This window comes from Aspergillus tubingensis, assembly GCF_013340325.1.
Source record: "Aspergillus tubingensis WU-2223L DNA, scaffold_3, whole genome shotgun sequence".
Taxonomy (NCBI): domain Eukaryota; kingdom Fungi; phylum Ascomycota; class Eurotiomycetes; order Eurotiales; family Aspergillaceae; genus Aspergillus; species Aspergillus tubingensis.
Genome location: NW_023336277.1, coordinates 361,708 through 388,493, shown reverse-complemented (window position 1 = coordinate 388,493; position 26,786 = coordinate 361,708). Strand labels below are relative to the sequence as shown.

General features: G+C 47.5%; 10 protein-coding genes across 10 annotated transcripts; 5 read left to right on the top strand and 5 right to left on the bottom strand.

Annotated features, from left to right (window-relative positions):
* Nucleotides 1–4,838: 4,838 nt before the first annotated feature.
* Nucleotides 4,839–5,195, top strand: AtWU_01356 (polyprotein; the record flags this gene model as incomplete). The annotated part of the gene is made up of 1 exon (XM_035496470.1): nt 4,839–5,195. The coding sequence occupies one exon, from the start codon at nt 4,839–4,841 to the stop codon at nt 5,193–5,195; it is 357 nt and encodes a 118-aa protein (XP_035352363.1).
* A 2,947-nt stretch (nt 5,196–8,142) lies between these two features.
* Nucleotides 8,143–8,654, bottom strand: AtWU_01355 (uncharacterized protein; the record flags this gene model as incomplete). Its single annotated transcript, XM_035496469.1, has 2 exons — nt 8,143–8,334; nt 8,424–8,654. The coding sequence occupies 2 exons, from the start codon at nt 8,652–8,654 to the stop codon at nt 8,143–8,145; spliced, it is 423 nt and encodes a 140-aa protein (XP_035352362.1).
* A 2,236-nt stretch (nt 8,655–10,890) lies between these two features.
* AtWU_01354 (TauD/TfdA family dioxygenase) lies at nt 10,891–12,249 on the bottom strand (the record flags this gene model as incomplete). The annotated part of the gene is made up of 4 exons (XM_035496468.1): nt 10,891–11,047; nt 11,103–11,408; nt 11,464–11,950; nt 12,000–12,249. The coding sequence occupies 4 exons, from the start codon at nt 12,247–12,249 to the stop codon at nt 10,891–10,893; spliced, it is 1,200 nt and encodes a 399-aa protein (XP_035352361.1).
* Nucleotides 12,250–12,772: 523 nt separating this feature from the next.
* Nucleotides 12,773–13,345, bottom strand: AtWU_01353 (Dabb family protein; the record flags this gene model as incomplete). The annotated part of the gene is made up of 3 exons (XM_035496467.1): nt 12,773–12,928; nt 12,983–13,093; nt 13,154–13,345. 3 exons carry the CDS (start codon nt 13,343–13,345, stop codon nt 12,773–12,775), a joined length of 459 nt encoding a protein of 152 aa, XP_035352360.1.
* Nucleotides 13,346–15,224: 1,879 nt separating this feature from the next.
* Nucleotides 15,225–16,807, top strand: AtWU_01352 (MFS transporter; the record flags this gene model as incomplete). Its single annotated transcript, XM_035496466.1, has 2 exons — nt 15,225–16,111; nt 16,165–16,807. 2 exons carry the CDS (start codon nt 15,225–15,227, stop codon nt 16,805–16,807), a joined length of 1,530 nt encoding a protein of 509 aa, XP_035352359.1.
* Nucleotides 16,808–17,179: 372 nt separating this feature from the next.
* Nucleotides 17,180–18,597, top strand: AtWU_01351 (transferase family-domain-containing protein; the record flags this gene model as incomplete). Its single annotated transcript, XM_035496465.1, has 2 exons — nt 17,180–17,649; nt 17,826–18,597. The coding sequence occupies 2 exons, from the start codon at nt 17,180–17,182 to the stop codon at nt 18,595–18,597; spliced, it is 1,242 nt and encodes a 413-aa protein (XP_035352358.1).
* Nucleotides 18,598–18,704: 107 nt separating this feature from the next.
* On the bottom strand, nt 18,705–20,177 carry AtWU_01350 (fungal specific transcription factor domain-containing protein; the record flags this gene model as incomplete). Its single annotated transcript, XM_035496464.1, has 4 exons — nt 18,705–19,131; nt 19,190–19,425; nt 19,482–19,915; nt 20,021–20,177. 4 exons carry the CDS (start codon nt 20,175–20,177, stop codon nt 18,705–18,707), a joined length of 1,254 nt encoding a protein of 417 aa, XP_035352357.1.
* Nucleotides 20,178–21,598: 1,421 nt separating this feature from the next.
* AtWU_01349 (actin-binding ADF family protein) lies at nt 21,599–22,308 on the top strand (the record flags this gene model as incomplete). Its single annotated transcript, XM_035496463.1, has 5 exons — nt 21,599–21,604; nt 21,674–21,684; nt 21,749–22,000; nt 22,064–22,112; nt 22,174–22,308. 5 exons carry the CDS (start codon nt 21,599–21,601, stop codon nt 22,306–22,308), a joined length of 453 nt encoding a protein of 150 aa, XP_035352356.1.
* Nucleotides 22,309–22,946: 638 nt separating this feature from the next.
* AtWU_01348 (clavaminate synthase-like protein) lies at nt 22,947–24,323 on the bottom strand (the record flags this gene model as incomplete). The annotated part of the gene is made up of 6 exons (XM_035496462.1): nt 22,947–23,190; nt 23,247–23,674; nt 23,729–23,852; nt 23,900–24,068; nt 24,117–24,218; nt 24,269–24,323. The coding sequence occupies 6 exons, from the start codon at nt 24,321–24,323 to the stop codon at nt 22,947–22,949; spliced, it is 1,122 nt and encodes a 373-aa protein (XP_035352355.1).
* A 504-nt stretch (nt 24,324–24,827) lies between these two features.
* AtWU_01347 (MFS general substrate transporter) lies at nt 24,828–26,386 on the top strand (the record flags this gene model as incomplete). Its single annotated transcript, XM_035496461.1, has 8 exons — nt 24,828–24,928; nt 24,974–25,023; nt 25,073–25,090; nt 25,140–25,290; nt 25,340–25,491; nt 25,545–25,920; nt 25,974–26,216; nt 26,266–26,386. The coding sequence occupies 8 exons, from the start codon at nt 24,828–24,830 to the stop codon at nt 26,384–26,386; spliced, it is 1,212 nt and encodes a 403-aa protein (XP_035352354.1).
* Nucleotides 26,387–26,786: the final 400 nt, after the last annotated feature.

Here is a 26,786-nt window from a genome sequence, read left to right as displayed (position 1 = left end):
GAGTGCGGAGGGTACTATGTACGCTGTCAACTATCTGGGGTCTTGGACCTTCTCTATGAGTGGGGTAGATACGATACTAGCTACATTATCTATAAAGGAAGAGGCTGCTCTCTATGGGACACTGTAATGAATACCTCTATGACCATAACCTGTGTGCATAACCCCCGTGACTATCTGTAACCTTTACCCTGTGGGATGCATCAAGGCTCATACGTCATCCCATCTCATGGACCAGCCCAGACTCAGCTATTGCTTTGACTTGATCGGAAAAGTTTTTCACGCAGGGGAGATAACCCTGAATTTCACGGAAGATGACAATTTCCAGTTCTGGCCACGTAGGCAGAGTGGAGAAATTAGGTATCAATACCGGAGATTTCGCTTGTGATGAAGGAGGATTCCATTTAATTGACGGGATACTCCCATATTCAGAGGATAATTCCAATTATTCCACGGAATGCTCCTCAACTATTCATATTTGAGTTACTCAGGACACCAGAACCTCGCGGGCTAGACCACTTTGCCACTGACTTGACAGCTTCAATATTGGAGATTCCCGTGTTTTCAACAGCTTCACTGACGGAGCTTTCCAAATCACAATCGAATATCGCCACTATCCATGCTAAATTTGACAATTTGTCACGGATCCTTCCATCGAACTCACAGTGAATAAGTCATGTGACCTGCCAAATTTCTGGCCTATATAATCTCGCGAATACCAGCCTTCTCTGCACTTCCCATCAAGCAGCACAACAGTCAGAGGCACCCACCGACAAATAGTCAGAGAATGCCACTGGAATCGGGGAAGAAGGAGAGTTGAATCGGATGTATACGGATCTTTAATCAGCCCAATATTGCCATGTTTTCCATGATGGCTTTCTGGTCAGGTAGAGGTTTTCGGGGTGTTGATAACGGATGAGATGTTATTTGGAGAGGTTCGGATGAGTTGGCAGGTATCTCTTTGGTGCTTTTGTGGAAGTGAGCTAATTATCCAGTCAGTTGCTGATATCAAACTACTTTCAAAAGATGAAGTCAGTTGGTTGCATGAAGAAGTATTACTATCCATTATCGTTTCATATGTTCTCTACTGATGTGCTCGGGTCCAATAGGTTGCGATATGCCTCTTAGTCCGCTGTTCAGATAGACACGATATATCGTCTTTGGTCTGATCGTTAGTACCTTGACGCAACATGGTTATGGGGAACTCGAATCCGAGTTTCCATCGGATGATACAGTGCCCATTCTTCAACGGGGTATCCTGTAAACCACGGAAATGGGAGTGATCTGGGATCAAGATCTGCCAGAACATTTCAGATTGATTCAAATCCTACCATCACCATACAGAAGTAATAAATGATTTATGGAAATGTCTCGGAACTCAAAGACAAGAAATCCTGCATCACAGAATTGCTGCTAAAGATGACATCCAACAACTGACATGGGATTCTTTTCAGGATGCCCATGCATACATCCTCGCCACGGTCTGGCTCGGCAGCGATCCGCTGATGACTGGCGCAAATGACACATAATTCCGCCTATTGCGTTCCATAATACCATCAACAGATATAACGGCGCTACTAATCTTATACGTCTTGGGTTTGCAGGCAGCTGCCTGATGGTGCCTGTTATACAATACGTTTTGCAGACTCCAACCTCAGCTGATGTGGCTCATTTGGACTCCAAACACTGGTATCGAAGTGTCCAGCCCATACAGACCATAGTCCTCGTTCCCTCCAACATGAAGAGTTGGATGGGAGCATTGATGGCACATGGTGATTGGATTGGCTTATAGGCAGTTCTATACGCTTTCTTATTGTTATTTGGTTGCTCTCATTATGAACGCGGAAGAGACAGTCTCCGGCTATCTTCCCTGACTGGAACATGTTGGCGAACGTTCAGTCTACTGGGGTGCTTGACCCTTGGGAAATGGAAGATAGTTGAGCTGGAACTCCAGCAACTGTGTCTACAAAAGATTGAAAGCTACGATGACTTGCTAAGGGACTCGAACCATTTCCAGCGGTCTTGCACATCTCGATACCATTATTGGGTCTCTCGAAGAAGAGAAGGTACAGAAAAGAAAAACGAAACGAAAAATAAATAAGAAAGTATATACAAAGAGAAAGAAACGGAAGAGTAGGACACCAACAATCAAATTTATTGAACGCCAGTCAAAATGACCAGTTATAGAAGAGAGACCCATGTGGTGTTGGAAAAGAAAAACAGCACCACATCATGAGCTGCATGGATTGGGATCAGCGATAGTCAATGCTCCTTGATCTAGTGGATGAATTCATCATCCCCGACAGTGTGGAATTTAACGACTGCATGCCTGAGGCGAACTCCTCTGATAAATGGGTTTGTTTTCACAGGCCATGGTTGGCCCTTCTGCTGGCACTCCATCACTTTATATCACATACACCTTCTATGAGCTTGATGTTTTGTTTACAAGAACATATAATACTGCTCTGATCTACTGGGTGGAATCACCATGTCCGGCAGTGAAGAAAAAAATAGCTGCAGTACTGAAGCGGAATCCTGCGGCTCATGGTTCATTTTCACAGGCCACGGTTGGCCTTGCTCCTGGCACCCCAGCTGGATGGCAACACGAAGTGTGCGGCCCTGGTTCATTGTTGGTCACATTGTTGCCTCTACTGTGGTGGCTTATGAGCATCTTATTATACGCTTAACCACCATCCTAGCATTTCCTCTTCGTCGCTTTTACTCTTTCATTTTACAGGCTGTGTGGGGACACACCCATCGGTCCTTGCTTGCGCCTTGTATTTCATTATACAGATATAACTCGGTGAAGAAAAAGATAACTGAAAAGGCGCGTTATGAGGTGTGAGATGGCTTGTTTACCAAAGTCATCACTTGCACCCTACGGAATATTATACTGTGCCATGCTTTGCCCATCTCATACTCCTTATCGCCATGAAAACATATTCTCGACCAAGTCGATTCTCTTGTTCGCTATACAACAAACCCCACTATGAACGGGGCTTCCACCTCAACGGCAAGGCTATTCCTTTTTCCTTCAAAGACGTCATCAACATGGAGCTTGCAGCAAAATCACTTCAAGCAAGACTCCTATGGCGCCCGGGATTTTGTGGTCCGATAGGCCCCGCTGATACTCAATGGCCGAGAGCCACATTCCGATTAGCATCACTCAATGGCTCTCCGATGGGAATGAGAGAAAGGTACACAGTGGTTGTCAGACTTGGACAGATCACTTTCTCTCATCACGTCGTTGCCCAGGGAAGAGGGATTAGTTCCATTGACACCTGATGAGATGCCTTCGGGTTTCCAGACGTATCGCATCTCTGCTATGACAGTTGAGAAATGACAGAGACTGTGTGCTCTTGGCGAATATACTCGAGCGCAAAATCCATGTACTCGGTCGGCGCTGCTTTCGAATGCACAAGCTGGTATTAGGTTGATGAAGCACACCCCAGCTCGACCTGGCTTGGTGCTTGTCATGTGTTTCTATGCTGATAACCGACTCACCAGATGGGTCTGGAGAAGATGTTTTTGCGGTCCATGTTATCTGGTATTTGTGTACTCCTCCAGATCAGATGAAGCTCAAGCCCCGTTTCAACGGATGAATGAGATACTTCTGCTCTATCACCGTGTTTCTGGTCTTGACATTACTTCAATCTGGAGACATAACGATTAATACCTATCCTGCGTTTCTCAATTTTCACAACAGTCGGGACTTCTAGATGTCGTTGGAACACAGTCCTACCGCCAAATCTTACAAAGGGCAATTATCGATGGAATTGCCATTAAATGGAGTCTTGTCTCGGTTGTTAAACTGACGGATAAGGCTGCAACATAACAGATGATCCACATTGCAGTGAAGGCTACAACAGAGGATGTGACATGTGCGGTGTCATGAGTCTAGATATCTGTGATCAAAAGTATACGAGGATATCGAAATTGTGTAATGTCCAAGAGACGCTGGTCAATGTTCGTTCTCTGTCGATCAAATTACACGAGTCTATCGACAAAGGTTGCAATGGTTCTCCTTCCTATTCCTGTGCAAAAATCGATTGCTCTGTTCGCAAGAGCATGCAGCAATCTCAATCTACACCTACCGTCAACGAGTCTAATTACCAGCAGATAAGCCATCAATTGTCAACACTTTGAGCAGTACCATGTCATGGCTCGGTGTGGCTCGTCTCCCCGATTGGCATACCCGCAATCTTGATCTTACTACCGTCCGCCCAATTTGGACAAATGCATACCTCCTCGGTATCTTGCTCTGGCCGGTTTATGAAGATAGACATCGAGGGCGACGACGAATGCGACGATGCTTTGTGTACTGTGAACCTGTCCATTTTCGAGGATGGCTCTGTGAAGGTCAAAAACGGTCAATGTGCGATAGAATCAAGGAAACGCAATCGCCAACTACGGTTATTGCAGAGACAGCGATACGCCGGAGTCACTATACACCTAACGATGGGCCTTGCTATCCTGTCAGCTTGCATTTTCGTTACTTCTCTCACCATACGAAGGTGACGCTGAGGATGTAGACTCTGGTTCAAGCAATGCATTCCGCAAGAACCTCTCTTTCACAGTACAAGGGCAATGTGCGATCGTCTGTCGTGGCTCTGTCCGACTTTCAGATCGAAGAAGAGGATGCGGAACGGTTCCCACCATTGATCCCTAAGTTCATATTAGGTCTTCGATTGTCAGCCTCACCTACTGTTTGTTCTAGGGTCATCTAATATACCAGTCACAGTCAGATTGTCGCAACCAGCGATCAGAGTTCTGTGGAATAAGGCCGCAGCAACCAAGAGAGGGGTGCGAGGTTGCATGGGCGTCCTCAAACCCTGTATGTGATGCGGAACACCTTTGTCGATCTCACAAAGTACGGCACGTGCCTTCACAACGCACTGGTATACGAGAAAGAAGCCAAGGATAAAGCCGCCAGTGATCATGCAGGAGGATACTGCGAGCTCCTCGTGGTGGCCGTGCCGAACCTTGGCAACCAACAATATATCGCCTTTCTTGCTCTTCCGCAGGACTGTGAAAAGCGCCTGCGGCCGGACGATTATCTGACAGTCATCTTTGACTTGGAGAACTCTGCTCCTGAGACAGGATGGCGTGCGGTTATTATAGAGAATATCAGCTTCACACCTCCAGGGTTCTGCACCCTCAGCCTCACCCGGCCATGGAACCGCGAAACTGGCACATGAGTCAACCTGCCTGCAGACCAGGAGCCTAATATGATTCCTTTCACTACACTGGTCGATGTGGTTGGCGCGCGCAAGGTCCTTGCCTCCATCCAGCCGCAGCAGGTTGTCGTGCATCTACTATCATGGAACCTACTCTACCGCCGTCAAATTACAACGGCCATCCCATGAGCTTGATAGATCGTGTGGGAGTCAACTATGATGTCCTCCCCTTGGTTTGGCTTACCAGAGCACGGTTTCTATCTTTTTGCGGTATATCATAAAGGATTATACTGGCGTGCTTGAACCATCAACATCTTCCCTTGGTTTGTGCGTCTGGGCCCCTCCTATGCTTCCCAATCGACTTGCTCTTCAAATTCAAGGGAGATCTATTTAGAAGTTTATCACTCCGCACTGCAGGGCGATTTATATATTTATAAAGCGACACGCTCAGACACAATCCATTCAGTCGAATTTCCGGCAGACTATATTCTAATCCTTCCCAACGACATTGGGACTGTGAGCCTCCTAGCCTCAACCACCACTTATGGATCTTGTCAATTCGCCGGCGAGCTCTGTGATTGTCATCGGCTTCTTTACGATCGACCGACCTGTACCTATCAACAACAGTCATCAATCGGCTGGATGGTGAATATCAACAAGAGATACACCGAAGATGCTCTGCCATATGCCGCGACATTCAAGTGCCAGAAGAGCGCATGATGGATTTAAGGCTGGCTGGCAATACTCTTCGTTGGACGTTTCCCAACCACATCAAAGACTGATATTCTAGTCACTGAAGGACTGAGAAACAGTCACGTCGGATACAATGTCCGAAAGAAGACCTGAAACAGGCGTACCGCAATTCACCCCTAGGTATTCGGTGCTTGTGCGCGCTCCAGGACCTGGAGAAAAAGCAACCGGCAGAATCAAGAGGTACGAGCACGTCAGAACCATTATTGGGCGACTTATATAACTTGTTCACTCTTGCGCCAAGGGCGAGCCATTAAAAAGTCCAAGGTGATACGCTACAAGTCGCCTGGGCTCCCTGGGTTTGAGAGTGTATATGAATGGGATCATCTACGAAGATTGTGGCCACGACAATCTCAAGTAACATCGTGTCTTTACATGAAGAAGGCAAGATAGAATGTTCGAGGTCTGCTCGGCTTCCTTGACAGAAATGGAAGGCCAAAGAGTGCATGAGGTGAGTCGAGGAGCAGATCAGGTGCATATTTGGGTCTATGCGAAAGCCAGGGCCTTCTGGTACTGGAACAAACCGAGAAAAGTCACGGAAACAAGACGCGACGTGGCTTCGGTGCGTCTTCGATATACGCTGGAATCTTGAATGCAACACCTGAGGAATTGGACATACAAGATACGATATTGATACGACTGTCACCGCAGATCTTCACTATCAGCTGTTCAGATGAGAGTCTCTTCGCACTATCTCGTGGCGTGAAATATGCTTCGCTTTTGTTGACGTTGGAAGATATCTGCAGGCTTCGCCCACGCGGAGGTGACTGGCTCAATATCGGTCCAGGATGAGGACAACATTTCTTCCCCATAGAAGGGACTGAGAATGATGTGACGGAGATACCACGCTGCGATATAACGGAATGAAATACCACTAGAGAGAAAGAAAATCAAAAAGATACATGAATAATGAATGAACGAACGAATGAAACTGAGCAATAAATGAACGCAACTACAAAAGAACAGAAGGCTAATCAAGCAACGAAAGCAACAGAATAAGCAAGGACATAAATCCAAGAGGTAACGGCAGGAAAAAGTAACTAGAAATAAGGAAGGGAAAAAAACCAATCCATGATTCGAAGATGGCTCCAGACCACCAAGGCAAACGGGTCCGCGAATGATGTTCCTGAGAGCTAGAGGGCCAAGGCAGGCCTGACCGATTGCTACGCCTGCTTGCAGTGGTTCTTTCAGTCCAGACACCAACTCCGACGGGAACTACGAAATCCTTGGGAACACTTCCATGAAAACACATCCGTCAACCTGATCAGAGCGCAGCAACAACGGCTTTCCTTGTGGACAATCATGCCATGATATACTTCCTTGTTAGGCATGTCATTCCCTTAATGCCATTTGCTTCACGGAACTATACGAATCAATATGTTGAGGAAACCTACGCAGTTATATTCCACTACACAATCTGCAATACACGACAAACGAAGTGATCGCACTTGACTATGCTCTGGTTGGAATGAACAACCTTTTCATTCGCACTTTTAGAGTTTCGTAGCCTAATCCTGCTGTGGTTGGAGTAGTCTTCCAAACTGTGAACACTATGCCCGTCGGCAGTTAATGAGATTTGGATGGATATCCCGCCAAGGGTCTCTTTGCAGATCCCCAGGGACGAAAACGACATGATACACGTTATCTTATTTTTGAGTCATCCAATATTAATTCTTCAGGCATTTGAGAACAAGCAGACACGCACAGAAGATGGATGTGGAACCCACAGCAGGCAGTGCAAGATTTCTTCGAGAGGTCGACTTGGCCGGTAGTGAAGAGGCAGTCAGGCATCTGGAAGAAAACTGTGCCTGGGCTGCGGACCTCGAGAGTAACGATGCTGCTGACCAGAAAGTTGGGATGTTGACAATGCCATTGACATGGCCTCCATTGAACTCCATGCAGAGTTCGATGAGACGCCTGTTCACGTGTGTCTGCGGACACAGTTCAAATGCAACGCTATAACAGTGAAGATGAAGAACATTAAAAACTTTGAAGCGTCACCTGATCGATTTACTATAATGTGACCACGATACTGAAGTATACTTTCTTGCTTTACCAAATAATCGCCGCATTTACGCGTCTGGGACAATTGCTACAGAAAGATCTAAGCACGGCGTTCTGGTTGCGAAGTGAAACAAGGGAGCAACCGGAAGGATCTCCGGGGTGGTGATTGCATCGAATGCGGTCAATATATCGGCAAGCTGATTAACTGCGGCCTTCACTCTCGTTGTATATTCCTGTTATCGCCGAACCAGGTCTGCATTGTGGCATCGCGCTTAGAGTTCGCCGTCAAAAAGTCTCGCCGGAGAAGCATGGATGACTGTCCTGTCTTCTTGGTCCACTGAATATAGTTTGCTGGTGCACCCATCTCGAAGAACCCCCTGAAAATACAATCAAGCCCCGGATCAAGCTGCCTCATCATTAAATCCTTGTTGATGGAAGATCATGTCTATCGATGACTAGCAGGCCAGATATCAACCATGCAGTGTGAGTACTGACAAGATTCTGCTCCAATGCCAGCTCTTCGTCACCGGCATCTTCCGCCCGGAACTCATCGTCATCGACGAGGCGGCGCGCGCGTCCGAGGCGGACCTGTGCCCGGTCTTCGCCAACTATGATCCTTGTTGGTACTTGATCATCGGGGACCCGTTCCAGTTGCATCCGGTGGTTGAGTCGACGCACCAGAATAACCCACTCCACGCCGTGTCGGCCACCTCCCTCTTCCGGCATCTGCACATGAACGGGATGCTGCTCTGCATGCTGAACGTGCAGTACTGTATGGCTAGTATGCTGGGCGATCTGGTCTGTTACCGGCTGGGCTATTCAATTAGGACCTGGTGTCTTATTCTAGATATCGAACGACAGAAAAGATAACAAGCACAACACATAGGTGCATCAGACGTGTCAAGTAGGATCATATTGGCTTGAACGATTATTAACGGAGTACCGATATTCCAAGTTGGGACTGCTTCCTTTCATGTGCTGGAAGCCCATTTGTATAACTCTAACGTGATCCGAACCGATTGTTCGGGTCTGGGCGTTCATCGGCACATTAGGATAAGAACGACACTGATGGAAATACCATGCGTCAGTCCTGGTTATATACTGATGTCTCCTTATAATGAAAGCTAGTGGTTGGGTTTCAGACCTCCGTCCTGAGCACACCGCTTCCACGAGAAATAAGGAAATCTCATTCTTCCCCAGTGTCGGGGTTTCCATCGACAATATAAAGGCTGCTCAGAATGGCGAGGAAGGAAATAAAAGGAGTCTATACAGCCTCAACAAGCACTCTGGGCAACACACGGGCTTGCTCGATACGTTATCTCTCTCATGCAGATCAGCCAAAGCCTCCAAGCGACGAAGTCTGGCCGAGCCAGGATCTCGCGCCTTTATACTTACCAGTCTCTCTGATGAACGCTGGGATTTAAACAGCCGTTCTTTCGGCACAGTGCTCGAAGATATATATGTAGAGGTGCAGACCGTCGCTTTCATTATGTCTGCAATGCAACTCAGGAGGGAAGAAAATTGTCTCCACAGCGGATCATGGGTTTTATATACTGGACGGTACTCTTGTCCGAAGTTAATTATCAGGGAGCTTTCTCAACCACACGGGTCCGAAACAAACAAGCAGTGCTTCCAAGCATGGGTCCTTTCCGTTCTTGAGAGCATGCGACGAGATAATCTTCCGCTACTTTTGCATGCAGGCCTATTTACTCTACCTCGTCATGAAATACAAGGATGGTGCCTAACAGGAGATCCAGACAAAGTCAACGAAGAGTACAAGCTGAACGGCGTTGAGAATGGGCAAGACCTCACATTGTCCCGAGTGACGAATACAGCACCCCTCTGCCAAACAGTGAGATAAGGGAAGAAAACAGGATTTCCTGTCCTACCTTAAAGCACTGCATATGAAAAATGGCGAAGGAGACATTTATCAGAATTGATGATTCCAACGAATGGACCAACCCACACGGCTCTCGGTCACTCTTCCCAGACTATTCCCTATCCACTGGGCATAGCTAGGTCCTCAGCACGCGCTCAAACGGACCCAGAAGAGTACTCCACCATTACACAAATGCACCACAAGCCTATATTTCTTCGGCGGTCGCAACGCGCTATCCAGAGAGATGGCAGAGAAGCACCAGCTGCTGAAACATGAATCATGTGAATCATAGGCGCCTCTACCCTGTTAGGATTGGTATTTACGAAGCGAATTTGCGGTATACTCACAAGAAATGCTGCAAGTACTTATAATGAGACATGGAAATTTGGGGTTATCAGATTGTAGGGACATGATTACAGGCGAATCTATACACAACGAATCCCAATCACCATGTTCTCTTGTCTCATGTGCAGTGCACCAGATCTATGGCTGCTCTGTGGGGGGTGGTATATATGATTTGGATTTGGCTTATAGGTCGATTGGGATCAAGTTATTATGAGTTTGACTTTGTCTATCAGTCCACCGGCCCGACTGTTCACTGTGAGGGTGGTCTAATGGCGGAACAGTCAACGTCGATTGTGAAGAGGGTAATCGGGCAAGAAATAATGTCTGGCCCAAATAATGTTTGCTTGTGGCCACAAATAGGGTAGTAAGTGGCAGCGAAATGGCAAAGACAGTGGTGGGGGAACGTGTCACGGGAATGATGAATATTTGGTTACAGGAAGCGTTATTGCGGGCTACAGCAAACCCTGTGGTAGTTATCTGGTAAGAAGAAAAATATGTGAGAGTTGGTGCATATCTCAAATATGATCATTCGATATTTCACCAGGAAACTCATGCTGGATGCTTGCCCAAGGTCTTGTGGTAGTCAATTTAATGACTTCGTGGGCATGCAATATTCTCATCAAGCACAACCTATCCCTTTCGCGAAAATACTGCGAAAAGAAACTATACTCAGAATAGATAGATTTCTCGACCTCACAATACAATAAAACATGCATCAACTAAACCTGTAAAGTTCACCTAAGAAGTTGTATTCCCCCGAATCCTCGGCTCAAGAGGGAAGTCCTGCTCCTCAGGCTCCAGATCCTTATACAAACTATCCCATCTCTTCCGCAGCGGCTCTGGAGTCTCCCATGCGTATTCAGGGTCCCTCAACCAAAGACGCAGTAGATGGCGCCTATGTTTTCATTAGTATTTCTCACACCCACATCTATGATAGAAGAATTACTTACTCCTTCCCAGGCCCATCCGTGAACCCATTCCTTGCATGGAAGATACTCAGGTTATTCACGTACTGAATATCTCCCTTCTGAAATCCAAGGGAAGCACTGTGCTTTTCAGCCAAAAAGTGCAGCGCATCGAGCGCCTCTGCTTGCGCTTCAGTAATGGGCGGGATGTTTTTAGATCGAGGTTGGGCCATGAATCCAGTAAAGTAGCGGCGAGCGTATTGGATCAGGACTCGTTCCGGGGTGCTAGATGTGGCAGGTTGGTGGTAGAGGAGTGGACGGGTGCTGTATGGCTGCGTGGGGTTGGAGAATCTATCCTCCAGTTAGCGTCACTCATATCATGTAAAAAAGAATGGTAGATATGTACCCATCAAATGGCCATTCCTGCGTAAGCGTATGAATAAGATCTGGTCTCTCCTTGGCAAGAATGTTGTAGACGTGCCAGCTACTAGCTAGCTTGCTCTCTCCGCCTTCTGCGGCTTCTTGGAGACAGAGGAGGGAAATAATATCCCCGGAGTCGGTGTGGAAGACTTGCTTATCGGCTGTGTTGGAGGGCGCGCCGATAGTCCCCGGTTGGACGGTATTGGAGATGTCTTTGATGTGGGATAGCACACGGGAAGGGGCTCCCTTGGTCCGGTTATCTTCCTGTCTTCCGCGGTAGTTTCCGATGTGGGAGGAGACGCCGGCGTAGATGATAATGTTGTCTTCGCGGGAATAGCTATCGATGCGGAGGCCGCGGACGACGACGAAGCCCCGGCCTAGGTGGATTTCGCGGGAGAGGTCGCGGAGAATGGGGTGAAGGGTTGGTAGGGGGAAGGTAGATTGGTTGATTGAACCCAGGGAAAGGTTCTTTGCTGTGGTGGTGTTAGCGATATACATTCTTCTAGGATGTGGAGGAATTACATTTAAACGACTGCAGGGCTTGGTCGATTTCGTCAAGCTGCGCATCGTTCAATTTGTAAATCCAGTCATCGCGCTTCTCTACTTCTGTTCCTTCCCAGACCAGAGGAGAGTTGAGATGCTTGGGAAATCCTTGGGGCAGTGTCTTTGGCAGGGTTTCAGTGGTGACACGGCGCTGGGTGCGGGCAGTGTATTTGGCGTAGTCGGGGTGGTATTGGATGTCCGGTTGGACAAGTGTTTGAACCTCAACCATGGTGGATAGTAGCTATAATTTGGAATAACTTTAATGTGATGTCTGAAGAAAGCGAAAAGAAGATGCGACAACAAAGCAGTCTGGGTTTCGGTATATAAATGGTGTGGTAATCACATCATCTCAAGCTAGCATTACGATGCCGAAGACATTCAGAAATCCGCTGGCTGTCATTCGCCGATGCCCCGCACGGCAATGACAGAATACGTTGCGCAGGAATCGCCATATCTCCATTATCGGATATCGGCAGATATTTGAAACGAGGGGCTCTCTTCTGTTATCCTTGGCTGATAGCAGTCTATCAAATGCGATATTACATAATTAGTGATTGTCTCCCAGGTTCATGTTCGATTAGAGATGTTAGAACTTTATTATCGGATAACTAGGCCAGTTTAATACGTTACAATCAAAGTATACACATCCATCTAGCAATGAGATTAAACTAATATTGCAGGCGACCGAGGGGTACGAGGATGTTCCTGTCCTCGACGCCCTTGCATTGAGCACTAAGATGCTATGCAGCAGATCAATAGACACGATCGATAAAGTCAACCGCCTGCGCCTTCTCGATGATACCATCCAGACTTTTGACAAATGCCAGGTGAGCTGGATCCTTGGACACATAGTAATCACGATCGTCAGCACTGGCGAAGTGCACCACAAAAGCGTGGGTGATGCCGTTCTTTGGGATGTTAGTTATGGACATGTGCAAGGAGGACATTCCTTCATCACTCACTTGGATGCCTTCGGGCGAGTTGTCCTGCCCGCCCGATGCGGCCTGGATATATGGCTTCTGTGAGGTGGGGTGTATACAATTATCTTTCAAAGCGAGCATCCGAGAGCACACCTTCGGGGACGTCCCAATGTTAGATGTGGATAAGTGCTAGGCTGAGCTGGTGTAACTTACATCTTTGATTACTTCGGGGCTGACCTCCGCTTTGAATTGGAACATGACAATGTGAGTGATCGACATGTCGGGCGAAGATTGATGTGGGAGGGCTGGTAAAAGTCCAGAAGGGTGTTTCCAGAGGATGGTGGTGAAAAGAAGAAGGACGGCGATGATAACCAGAGTGACTGCTTGTCGCCTGGGAGCTACCATAATACTGCTGCGCCCGCCAGGTTTAGCTGCGGGGTAAGTAACTGGCCACCTCGCCGAGTGGATGAACGACGCGACTTCGGATGATTAGTTACTCGGGGAGATACTTCGTAATCCGGCCGACTCTTTCGTTGAACTAGTGCTGTTTTGCTCCGAAGGAGAATGATCTCTCATTCGACAGTACCACTATTTTTAGTGCATTCCTGACCCACAACAGCCACCCGCGCCTCTAATAACTGCCTGGATGTCTGGCTACCTTCCACAAAAGTTCCATCTTTCTTTTGATGTCACATTGTTCAACTTCCTTGGATATTTCAGAAGCGTAACAATGGTACTTTCTGATGTTTTTCATTGTGGTGGGAGGCCTATCCATGGATTCTATAATTCATGGGTTCACAACGTGAACCAGGAATATATCATATTCCAGGATTCACCTGTGTAAAGCCAAGGTGGACCGAAACATGATGAGACACCCCACTGAGTTCAACGCCAGCCCAGACGCACACAGGAATGAACATACCAGATTATCTAGATGGCATCACGAAGTTCTTTGGCAATCAGTTCGACCGGGATAGACGAAGATGGTGAATTCAGCTGCTTTCGGGTGCATAGGTGTGGCAGCAGAGAATCAATTCGATGATCTTGAAAAATTTCTGTTGGCTTGGAAATGTGCCGGGATAGCTTTCTCGACGCAGCCGACTGACCGAAAAGGAAACAATAGCGTAAGGGCACCTCCTGTAGGAATCGAGAGATGTCTTTCTCATCCGCACGTGGATCTTGTCCGGCGCCGTAAATACTTACAAATGCATAGATGACACCCCACGACTGAAGAGCGTTCAGATACATGGAAAGGGAGCTCAACAGCGACCAGGTTCGACTAATCCTATCATAGTCTAGACGAAGCGCTAGGCTGTCAACCCATCGGGATCGGACACTTAACATCGCGTGGAAGAGATATGCATTAGTCTCAGGGAGTGATGAGTCCTTTATGAACCTGGATTTTGTGGTCCATCGACTGCCCTGGGTTTGCTGAGATTTGTTTCTTGGTCACCGTGAGGTAAAAGCACAAATCTATGTACAAGCTATATTCTCTCACAAGATGTTGCAGAGAGCCAAGAAGCGGCAAGGAGCTGTCGCTGCTGTCCTCCAGGGGATAACCCCGTATCGGCCTCAAAAATTAACCTTTAGAGCCGATGGCAATACCCGTCAGATAATGACGGATATCTATCGAATGTGAATATTGCACCTCCTAATGCAGAACTTGTAGTTGCTGGATACCATCACGTGTGTTATTCTTCAATCCATTATGCTTCAATCCAGTATTCTCGACACAAGGTGTACCCAGATTCTCGGTATTAGATCAATGTACCTGGTACTCTGCCAAAGAAAAGCTTTAGTGGCCATTGCAATGGGAGGAATCGACTTACTAATCCCTGCATCCGCTCTCTCTGCACTTGATAGAACGTAGGGGACTCAGCATCCCGCTTGATGAAAAGGATACCTTTTTCCTACTTCCTCAATTTGTAGACAGAATACGTTGTCGATCATGCAAGCTTCGCGCCACGGATGCCGCACTCCTCGTTGTCAAGGTTTTGTTCGGCATCCCGCCTGCCGGCAGCTGATTAACCCAGTCTCGTAGATCATCGCCACTACTACTACTCCAGCCGGAGCGCCGGCATCCCACTTGATAGATACCAAGGTTCATTGTGAGGTGCCAGGGCACCGGTCTGCTTTGTTTTACCGGTATCCCACCTGTCGGGGGACTAGGAACAAATGCCATTAGTGATACTTCTGCGCTATATAAATACTAGGTCCCTGTTCTATGTACATTACATCCCGTACCATATGCGTTCTAAGTCGATTATAATCGGCTTAATCCACAATGCCTTCTTCCAAAGATGTCGATACTTCACACGACTCAAGGTCGAGCTTCATCCCGGCAGAGAGCTATTGCGCTCCGAGTATCGAGCCCGTGACCTCAAAGCTACCCAGCATTCAGAATCCACCAGAATACGAAGTCTACTGGCAAGATGATGACCCAGAAAATCCCCGTTTGTGGCCACTATGGTATAAGGCTATCGTTGTCGCAGCCATGAGTCTTGGCGCCACGGTAGTCAGTCTTTCCAGCACTTTATATACATCTGGTATCCCTGGGCTTGAGCAAACTTTCGGCATTTCTAAACTGAGAGCCCTGCTTGGCGTCACCACCTACCTGCTCGGCATGGGGGCAGGAAGTGTCCTATTTGCTCCGTTGAGCGAGCTTGTTGGTCGGCGGCCAGTCTATCTTCTCTCGATGACGGTTTTCCTGTTGCTACTGTTGCCTAGCGCCCTGGCGCAGAACATTGAGACAATCCTTGTGAGCAGATTCTTTGGCGGGCTTTTTGGAAGTGCCCTGATGTCAAATTCACCCGCTTCGGTAAACGACATTGTATCTGATGCGCATCGGCCGTTAGCGTTAGGCTTTTGGTCCATTGGTCCTACGAACGGCCCCGTCTATGGTCCGATAATTGGCGGATTCGTCTACGAGTACCTAGGATGGAGATGGACGAACTGGATTGTCCTAATAATTGGAGGGGCTGTTTTGGTTCTAATGGTCTTCATCAAGGAAACATACGCCCCAGTTATCCTAAGGAGGCGTGCAAAGAGACGGAGAACTGAAACGCAGAATCACAAGTTGTGGACGCGTTATGATGACACACAGGAATTGATGCCATTACTAAAAGCTAACCTCGGTCGCCCATTCTCAATGCTTCTAACAGAACCGATTTGGTAAGAACAAGATGCTCTTCTCATAGATTACCCTCTTCTAACCACACTGCCAGCATTTTCTGGGATGCATACGTGGCGCTTGTCTATGGCGTGCTATACCTATGTTTTGTCGCTTATCCTATTGCCTTTCAACAAGAGCGCGGATGGTCTCCCGGGATTGGTGGTCTCTCGTTTATCGGCATCGGAGTAGGCGTTCTACTAGCCATTGCATGTGAGCCTATATTCCGCAGGGTGATCAACTGCCACCAGAAATCAGAGGACGGCACAGTACAGCCAGAGGCTATGGTGAGCATCGTTGGCCTTGGTGCTACTCTCCTGGCCATCGGGCAGCTTTGGTTTGCGTGGACCTGTACTCCAAATGTGCACTGGATCGTTCCTATCCTGTCTGGTGTTCCCTTCGGAGCTGGCAACGCGTGTGTCTTCATTTATGCTTCCAATTACATGGCACGCTCTTATGGTATCTATGCTGCGTCTGCACTTGCGGGAAATATGCTTTGCAGGAGTGTTATGGGTGCCGTTCTTCCACTTGCGGGCCCGTCCATGTATGCGACTCTCGGTTTGAATTGGGGGAGTACACTCCTGGGTATTGTGGAAGTTTTATGTATCTCCATTCCCGTTGTTTTCTATTTTTGGGGAAATAGGATTCGTGAAAAGAGCCCGCTTCTTAGAAAGATGCAAGGTTCCACATTTCCCTAAAGCTGTTGATGGTTGCCTTTGACTGTAATTTTGTTCCCTCATACCATAGAATAGTTACTAGCATTAGCGCAGGCCATACAGATCGCGGATTTCATTCGAACTTTGACCCAAGCTTTATTAGGCTATAGCCTTTCAGAAAATTCCGTGTTCATTATTGATTGTTCAAAAAGCGAGTTACTGACGAGTGAGCCCAACGCACTATGACCATGCCGACTGTGGGCCGGATTCCCGGGCAGTCGGACTCTCGGGCCCGCGGGCCCTGACAGATAGACTGAGACGGTCTCATAATGGCTTATTATGCGTGATAAAACCTCTATTACTTTCCCGTCATCGTTCCGATATTACTACCAATTGCCATACTTCAGGGCAATAATGGCTGATCACGCTTACGTGGAGCACTTGACGCCGCTGGACCTGCCTATGCCCAGGACCTACATTCGGGTTCTTCTCGTTTTCCCAACGGCGAATTCCAGCCCCCAAATCACGCAGGAGCTACAACACGGCCTCGAGAGGCTTTCTAAACAAGTACCCTGGGTCACCGGACATGTCTTTCATACTACTCCAACCAACCAGAAAGCGTCTCTTGAAATCCGATATCATGCAGCCAAGACACCGACCCTAGAGGATAAAGGCCAGATAACGGCCTCATACGCCAATCTCTCTTCACAAGATATGCCCATGGAAGCCATCCCACCTGACGTGTGGCCAAAACTCCCATGCCTGCTCGGTAACATCCCTTCCGAGACAGGGGACCGCGTTTTCGCTGCCAGCTTCTTCCGCTTCGCAGATCATGGGGCCGGATTATGCATCTGCTTGCAACACAATGCTGTCGATGTAACTGGGTTCGCTGAAGTTATTCGACTATGGGCTAGAAATGTTGTCCAACCAAGTCAAAACGATTCCTCTTACTTGTCACAAGGAAGTGGCGATAGGCTCGTGCGGCTTTCCAAAGCTCTAGCGCCTGATCTGCAGAAAGTTTCATCGCTTTCATCGAAAGGTCTCCTTGCACTGCACCCAGAACACTCTACACAACCACCCGTCCTACCAAAACGTTTTCGCCATGCACGTCCAAAGCATTCAAGATCCCAATTCGCTGGATCAACGTGCTCAAAGAACTCCTCCAGAAATATACACAACGTCGATTGACCACCAACGTTATCCTCTGCGCGCTTATATGGACATCAGTGACTCGTGTGCGAACTCAACGCAACCCCGCTTTCAAAGGTCAAAAAAGTCGCTTAGTGACTGCTGTTAACGGCCGATCGCGTATTACGGGGAACTTAACCTTTGTGCCTGGGGATCAACAGTACTTGGGAAACGTTGTGCTCTACGCCATGGCAAGCTTCCCATCTGCTAATCTCGCCACGGCCGATGAGGACCCAACACGCTCATTGGCCAAGATATGCGACTGTATCTCAGATTCGCAGTCATCCTCAACGATCAACTCGCGCCATATTGCTGAAACCTACCGGCTTGTGGATTCCATGGAAGATTATAGGTCTCTTCATGCGGCTTGGGACTTGTTCGGGTCTCGTGATTTTACTATTACAAGTTGGGCAGATTTGGATCTATATAATTTGGATTTTGGGCCTTTGCTTGGGAGGCCAGAGTTTGTTAGACTACCTTACATTGAGGCGGATGGTGTGGCTATTATTCTACCCCGTCGGAGGACGGGATCTGATGAAATACTCGAAGTGATGGTTATGCTGCGGTGTGATGATATGGAGTCCTTGGAAGGAGATGGTATGTGGCAGACGCTAGTTGGTAGTGGTAGGAGTTTCGATGCTTGATTTAGATAAATTTGGTGACCTCGATGTACAATTACCAGCAGTTCTGTCTCATTTGCATGCGCTTTAGGTCAATTTCAACTCCCCGAAGCGGAACTTCTCGCTTTTCGTCACGGACCATTCCCGACTTCAAAATCGAACCTATTCCACAAAAACGGCTCACCACTTAGAAACTCATTTAAAAGGTCAGTAGCATACAACGAGGTGGCTTCATCCCCATTGTCCATGTCAAGCACATTCTGCAAATCTTCCGCGTGGAACATCGATGTGTCACCAGGTGTATCTGGCAATCTGAGAGAGTCCTCTTGTTCATTGTATATCCCTACCGACAGTTGCTGTGATTGAAGAAGTTTCTCGGCAATGTTGGTAAGAGTAGCGCATATCTGATATAGGCGTTCCGCGCCTAGGGAGACTTTTCGGAACGTCTCGAAGCTGCGAACTACTTGTGCAAGGAGTTCGATGCTCTGAGTGTCTTTTGCAGAAATGGCGTGGAGGAATATCACGAGGAATGGGGTTAGAGATGAGAATAATAGAATCCTGGTGGTACTCGGTCAATGGAATATATAGAAAAAGATGTGAGGGGGGAAGAACGGACCAATTGAAGTATTCACCGTCTGAAAGAAGCTTTGAGCTTTGGTATTGAGGGAATGAATTGAGATGGGCCAATAAGCTATTATGGGCGGCGTTGAAGCAACGAGAGCTTATTTGTAGTTCCTCTCCTGTCGTTGAGGATGCATGGAGAAGCAGCGTCAGGGTGGAGTTGAAGGATATATCCCAGTTTGTTCTGGACATGTTGAAGACTTGGAGGTTGTTGGCCCCTTCCGGATCGATCTGGAAATATTAGTAGCCACTCTGGGGTTGAAAAGGCGTTAATGGTCCCATCTCACCTGCTTAAGTTGGGAATGCCATTGTTCCATATCAGGTGCAAGATCTTGAATAAACTGTGTCCGCTCAGATGGATCCTTAATTGACGTTGCAGGATTGTAGAGATCAGTGAATACTCTGTCCTGAAATTCCGCCATCCTGATTCCCATAATGAAAGATTCATCCCATGCTCGGCGACTCGGATCTATTGATATCGCAGGATGCCGTACGTCAATCTTGACACCCTGCATATTGGAGACACGGCCTAACAAGAGAGCCATGTTCTTATCGAAGACGTATATCGTCCAGAAGAGTCTTCTTATGTTATCCGCCTTTCCAGATAGAATGTTCCTATAGGTCGTCTCACGGTGATATCCAAGTGATTGACAATGCATTGAAGCGGCAGAAATCAAGGTCCAGTATAATGCGGGCTTTGCTTCGCCCTGGGCTTTGACATCTGCGTTACTGTTACTTCAAGCTGCTAATTCAGTGTGTGCTAAGCCAGTCCGAGTAGGGGTAGACAGCAAGGGTATACTTACACCCATTGTTAAAGCAAGCATACTTTCGAAGCTGGGGACAGCGAGTACGTCATATGTTTCTAGTGTCGCTGCGAAGACCTTCTCACAATGATCAAGGTGGGTGGTAAGGTCAAATCTCTGATAGAGCTCATCATTCATTGCTATAAGCTCCTTGAGGACAAAGAATAGGACACCATGCATGCTGGCCACCTGGCCGACAGATGCCCGGCTCGGTCCAGAAAGGACGCTTCGGCAGAGATCCTCAACCACTTGAAGGTCACTTATTGCATACGAAGACAGAAAGATAGGATGGCGGGCTGGATTCACGTAAGTCTGCAGACAAAGAAGCTTCGCAACCGCGAACTATGACCCGTATTGAAAGAATGTGACGTACCTCTCATTCTCCGCAAAAGGCTGGTGACCAACGTAGCTGGAAGAGGTTCTACTTGTATCGCATGCTGTGATGATTTGCTCAAGTAAAATCCTTTCCTGGATAACTCTTGTGAATGGTAGAGATTTTTCCGTATATGATCAATGGAGTGCTCAATATCAGGGATGTTGTTGCCTGTAGAAGCAGAGAGAGCCGTAATATGAGCACTATTACTTACATGAAGTGACTGACTAGCGAAGGAAGTATCTCCTTCGAAGGCTTGACAGCCTTCCACACGGCCAGGATCTGCAGATATGATATTTTCATTGGACACACTTTGGACCCCCGAGCTGAGTTCTGGACTTTGCAATGCAGAGAGTCTAGACTCGACTTCACGAAAACGTTTTTCGAGGCTGTCTACGAGACCCTCCTATGGGAAGTAAGTTCAGTCTGAATTTGGAGACCAACCACATTATATGCTTACAGATGCGCTATTCTATCTGCCTGGAGCTGATTCCTTGACCTGTCGTTTGGATGTCGACATGTTATCTTGGATGCTTGGCAGTTTGAACACGGTATTTTGCAGTCGCAGCGAATCTTCAGGAATATGATCTTAGCTCCCATCATCTTACTATGGGTCAAACAGTACGGCACATACTTTGCGTACTTTACACCCTTCGCACTACGTCATGTTAGAGTGCGAGCGAAGAGACGGAACTGGGGGGCTTACGGCCCGTGGAACTAACGAGAGCCGATGCCGTCTCTCCTGTATGGTTTCTCGAGCGCCCTGTGATGACATTGTAGATTCTGCAGTGATGGAGATGTTGACAAGTACTTCGTGTTGAACGAAGAGAGTTGCAGGTTCTGACCCTTCGGATCCGCGGGCCCGCGGGTCCGCAGCTCCGAGGTAGCGGAATGTTGCCACTCTTGGCATCCTGAAGGGTGCCAATCTTAGCACAGCCCAAAATTTGATCCTGCTATGCGTTGCATCCTATGGTAGCTTGTTTCGGTTTCTCCATTTTAAAACTCCACAGATGCTGGGCAAAGTGGTTTTGCTCAATCTAAGTGAAGTTTATTTCGGACATTCTAGTCCGCAGCTCCGAAGGCCCGACGAGTAAATATATATAACTAAAATAGGTAGAATACCATCATGATTGTGCCATGAGACAGAAACAAGTGACCCTAGTAATCCATCGTCATTCAATAAACAATTTCATCTTCAATAATTGTCTCCTGAATATAGAGAACTAACATGTCGGTCAGTTATATTCACTCATCGCTGGCACAGGACAACCGGCCACTGACCATCATCCCATTACAACTTTAGCTTCCGTCCGGGTAAGCTGCCGATTTCCTTGTCGCCGTAATTTGACCTGGTCATAATATTGATTACTACCAATAGTGTCAGCATCACTACTGAGTGCATCGATGCTTATAAAGAGCTTTTATACATAAGGGGAGCAGGTAAACCTACCTTCGTTATCTATAAGATATCCGACGACGAACACTCTATTATGGTGGAAGAAAGCTCCCCAGAAAAGAACTACGAAGCATTCCTACAAAGGCTTACGTCTGCGCATGATAACGACGGCAAACCTGCACCTCGGTATGCCATTTATGACGTGGAATATGACTTGAATGAAGACAGCAGGAGGTAATTGAAGGATCCCCAGAACCAGGCAAAGCAATGCGTCTTTGATATGCTAATTCTCATCAGAGCGACAATTGTTTTTATTAGCTGGATGCCAGGTGTGACGTCTACTCGTGTAGGTCATCGTGCTCTTGTATCTTCGACTTTTTTAAGTGTTCCCACTGACATGATCATAGATCCGTATGCTGTATGCTTCTACCAAGGAGCAGCTTCGAAAGGCCCTCGATGTCAAAGTATCTATTCATGCTGACGACTTACACGATATTGAATGGAAAACCATACTGAGTGAAGCGAGTGGTGGACGACTCTAAGCCCTTCATGACGCCCCTTTTTATCACCGTGGAGTGAGGCCTGCCGAGCACTATGCTCTTTCTTTCATTGGCACCGTTATAGACACAAGAACATATTATAACCCTTTGGTTACATACCATAATGTGCTATCCGCACCTATAGACAGTGGAATTCATGGTCAGTCATGGCGGGCTGTACGGCGAACCAATGACTGCTACTAGAGTTGTGCGGGAACATCAGGGTAATTAGTGGAGAATAATGATTTAGGTCCTGCAGCCTATAGACTTCGAACAGATTAATCGGTGGCGTGAAATATAAGAAAAGAGCTAATATCATGGGTCATGATATGATAAGAATGATAATACTTTCATATACGATTTTTGGAATATTCCGTATTAATTTAAAAACGCCTATGGGATACACCTCCTATATGATTCAAAGGCCTCCAAGACATTGGATAAGTTACCCTTGACGCGGAGGCAAGTATCATCGATTTATTTTCGTAGCTGAGCTATTAATGCCAACAATTATACCGAGATGATGGAGAATCCTGCCCTCTAGTGGCATCGGTATTACCAGAGGCCGTGACTCCATAAATATGTTTCTTTGTGACAAACGGTCGAAGCTTGTGTATGATATAGTTATGCTCTCTTTTCTCTCAGTTATACACTTTGGCATCCAACCCTGGGAGGATCTGCAGATCCTTGTCCCCGTAACTGTACTTCCCATCCTCGGAGACCTTCGCCTCCCGCGTGCGTCTCTGCTGCTGAGTTTGCCGCGCCTTGACCCACTGCTCAGTAGTCAAATGCTGTCCCAACTCCGTAAACACATTCTTCGTGAGCCCGAGCCGGTTAAGCAGGGGACTGTTCTTGATCGGATCCAAGACAACATGGTTGTTCGGCCTTGTAAATATAGTTAGCATTATAATTAACACTGAAAGGCAAAGGGGCAGTCTTACCTGGCAAAATACAAAACACCCAACCGATCCACATGCGCCTGATCAGCAGGAGGAACATGAACCCGATGAATGCTCGATTTGATCAACCCGCCCGTGAGCGCAGTCAACGCATCACAGGTATTGATAGTAATGGTTCCATCCTGCGGCCGGACCCATTTCCACTGTCCTTCCGAGTTGAGGATCTGCAGCGCGGCAACGGGTTGGCGGAAGAGCAGAGTCACCGTGCCCAGATCGGTATGACCGGGGGAGTATAGACCTCCGACCTTCTTGTTGAGCTCGGCTCCACGTGCGGCGTAGTGCATGTAGCGGAGGTGGTCCTCGCCCTTTACGTCGTACTGGTGGTCTCGGACGAGTTGGTCTTCCTCGGGTAGTTCGAGCAGAATGGCGAAGAGGCGGAGAAGCTTCTCGACTACTTCCGTGTGGCATTTCTGTATTATTAGTTAGTGTGAATTGGGTGTAAATAGAAATTAGAGGACACTTACCCGGCTGAACTGCTCGATTTCGTCAATATTGTCGGCCAGGATTGCTGGTTGCTGGCGCTGATGATACCCATCGAATTTGGGGATGTTGTAGACTTGGACGTTGTCCTTGATTCCGTTGCCAAGACTGGATGTATGAGCATGATAGCATGGTTACAGATGTTGACGACCTACATTCGGTGCCCAGCTGGCCGGTAGCCGTTGTATTCTCCTCTATCCAGATCGGCGCTGCTGTGGTACTTGAGCTTCTCTTCAAGTGGAAGAGCGTAGAACTCGCGACCCAGAGCGAACTGGCGGTCGATTTCCTCTTGGCTGATGTTGAAGTTCTTCACGTAAAAGAAGCCTTCAAGCGAAGTTAGATCAGGTTAAAGACGTGATGCAGACTACTTACCAACATGACGAACAGCGTGGTCTAGCTGCTCAACGAGCGATTCCTTGCCGCCCGGCTGATCATATTGGCTCAGGTCGAGGGTGATGAGTTCGGCCCAGTCGACTGGTTCGTTAATTATTTGAGCCACATGGTAAGCCAAAGGTATTACTTACGGTCTTCCTTAGTCACTGGGACATGGTCATATCTGTCGATAAGTCTTGCAGGCATGGTGATGAAGAATGTTGTAACACCGTTTACGAAACTATTATACACACCCTATCGAGCTGGGAAGGTCCGAGTAGTTATGTCCAAATCCCAATGCAGCGTATACTTTAACCCCGCACGGCATATGTGACGAAGATAATCAGCAAAGCACGCAATTCTTATCTAGCGTCGCACATCCAATTCAGAACGCACGGTGTACCGTGTCTGAATCATGTCAAAGATAGATAAGGGCATTTCTGCTAGGATTGTGGCACGCCATCCCGCACCCGGATGTTGCATTCTGCAGCTAACAGGTCCGAATAACCCTATCAGATTGTGGTGCTTTCCCATCACGACAATGAATGGCATAATGGCAAATATGTCAACACAGCCCCACTCTATAATTCTATCATGAAGAGGGGTATTCGATGATCAGATAAAGATCTTGCCGAATCATGGAACATGCCCCTGTCAGAGGAAGTTTTCACCGGAGAATTGTCCGACACGAGGAGACAAGGGCTCGGCAATATGTCCGGCAGCGACTTAAAGAGACAGAAAATAGGTGTTTGGGGTCTTTTCAAAGAGGTGTTCAATTGGTACCCATCTAATTATCCGACAAATGAGCGAAAGTACGTTGTCCCTCTTGGTTTGGCCATAGGATACTGATCATCTAGGTTGCTCTTCAAGCTGGATTTATCCATCCTGGTATTCGCATGTCTATGCTGTAAGCTGCCCCCGTGGATAAACACAGAGTCTTTATTGACTGTAATTAGTTTTCGTGAAGTACTTGGGTATGCCTGTCGGGAGACTGCAACCTCCACCGGTGCTAATATATTCCAGACCAGACCAACATCAGCAACGCGTATGTCAGTGGCCTAAAGGAAGACTTCAGCCTAAATGGCAACCAACTTAACTATTTCAACGTCTGCTATTACACTGCCTACGTTGTATTCCAAGTCCCTGGTCTGCTGTTGATGTCGCGACCGACGCTGTATGTTACTGTCCGTGATTCGGGAGAAATATATAACTAAAAGGATTAGGGCGAGATGGCTGCTCCCTTCCCTTGAAATTCTCTGGGGTGTATGCACCTTTGCACAAAGTCGAGTCACAAATGTCAGCCAGCTATATGCACTTCGATTTCTAGTTGGCATGTTTGAGGCGCCTGTCTTTGCTGGAACACACTTTATTCTTGGTAAGGTTGTCAGCACTTCAGCTATCATTCTATTAGGCTAACTGATACTGGAGGCTCCTGGTACTCTGGCCCCGAACTCTTCAAACGAGCTGGAACGTGGTTTATTTGCAACGCGCTTGGAACTATGGTAAGCGGATACCTGCAATCCGCAGCCTACACCAACCTATCCGGAGTGGGCGGCATGCCTGGATGGAAGTGGCTGTTTATTATAGACGGAATTTTCACTATTCCCGTCGCCATTATTGGCTTTCTAGTGTTCCCGGGGATTCCGGATTCTCCACGACCCTTCTTCCTGTCAGAAGATGATATCGCCTTGGCCAAGGACCGGGCGCGAAGAGCAAACATCCGTCGTCCGGGAAGGATGACACTTGATGTCTTCAAACGCACACTTAAGCGCTGGCATATCTGGGTCTTCATACTCTGTTATGCGTAAGACAGGCTTGATTTTCAACTTGGGCAAAAGCTAATCTGTTGTGTCTTAGGTGCATGATTATATCTTCTTATCCTACCTCTTATATGAACCTCTGGCTAGAGGCAGAAGGCTACTCAGTGCCACAGGTCAACAAGCTGCCGACAGTGACCTACGCGATCAATATCGTTGCTTCGTGGTTAGGGACCACGCTTGCTGCAATTTATCCATCATGGCTTATTTACACTATTGCGTCCACATGCTGTTTATTCTCTTCGCTGTGTATGATTATTTGGAACATACCAAAGGCCTTGAAGTAAGTGTACATCTCACATGCGTATATTGTCCTGCTGACAGGATCATAGGTTTGTCGCATGGTACCTCTTTGGCGCGGCCGGGTGCACAAGTCCTATTCTATATTCGACTGTTAATACAATTGTAAAGGATGATTCTGAAGAACGGGCGCTTATCATGGTACCTCAATAGACTATCTGGATAGCAGACAGAACAGAACACTAACTATTGGCAGGGCTCGATGATGACTTTCGGCTATTCCTTTCAAATATGGGTTCCATTGCTTCTTTTTCCCACTGCTGGTCCGGACGGTGCTCCGCGGTGGCGAAAGGGGTGGCCCGCCGCATTCGCTTTTTTCTTTTTACTGTGGGCGGGGTTCATTGCAGCAATCTTGATATACAGAAGGTAAGTTAAGTATACCCAGCTTTCCATTATATTTTCTAACGCAAGATACAGAGAGCAAAAAGTAAAAGACGTACTATATAGTGGTCCCGAAACAGAAAGTGGAACGGAGGATGGCGAACCGATTGTGGTGGAGGTCGCTTCCAGTGGTAAAGACAGAACTTGATGTTCATAGGTAGTATCGGCGTCA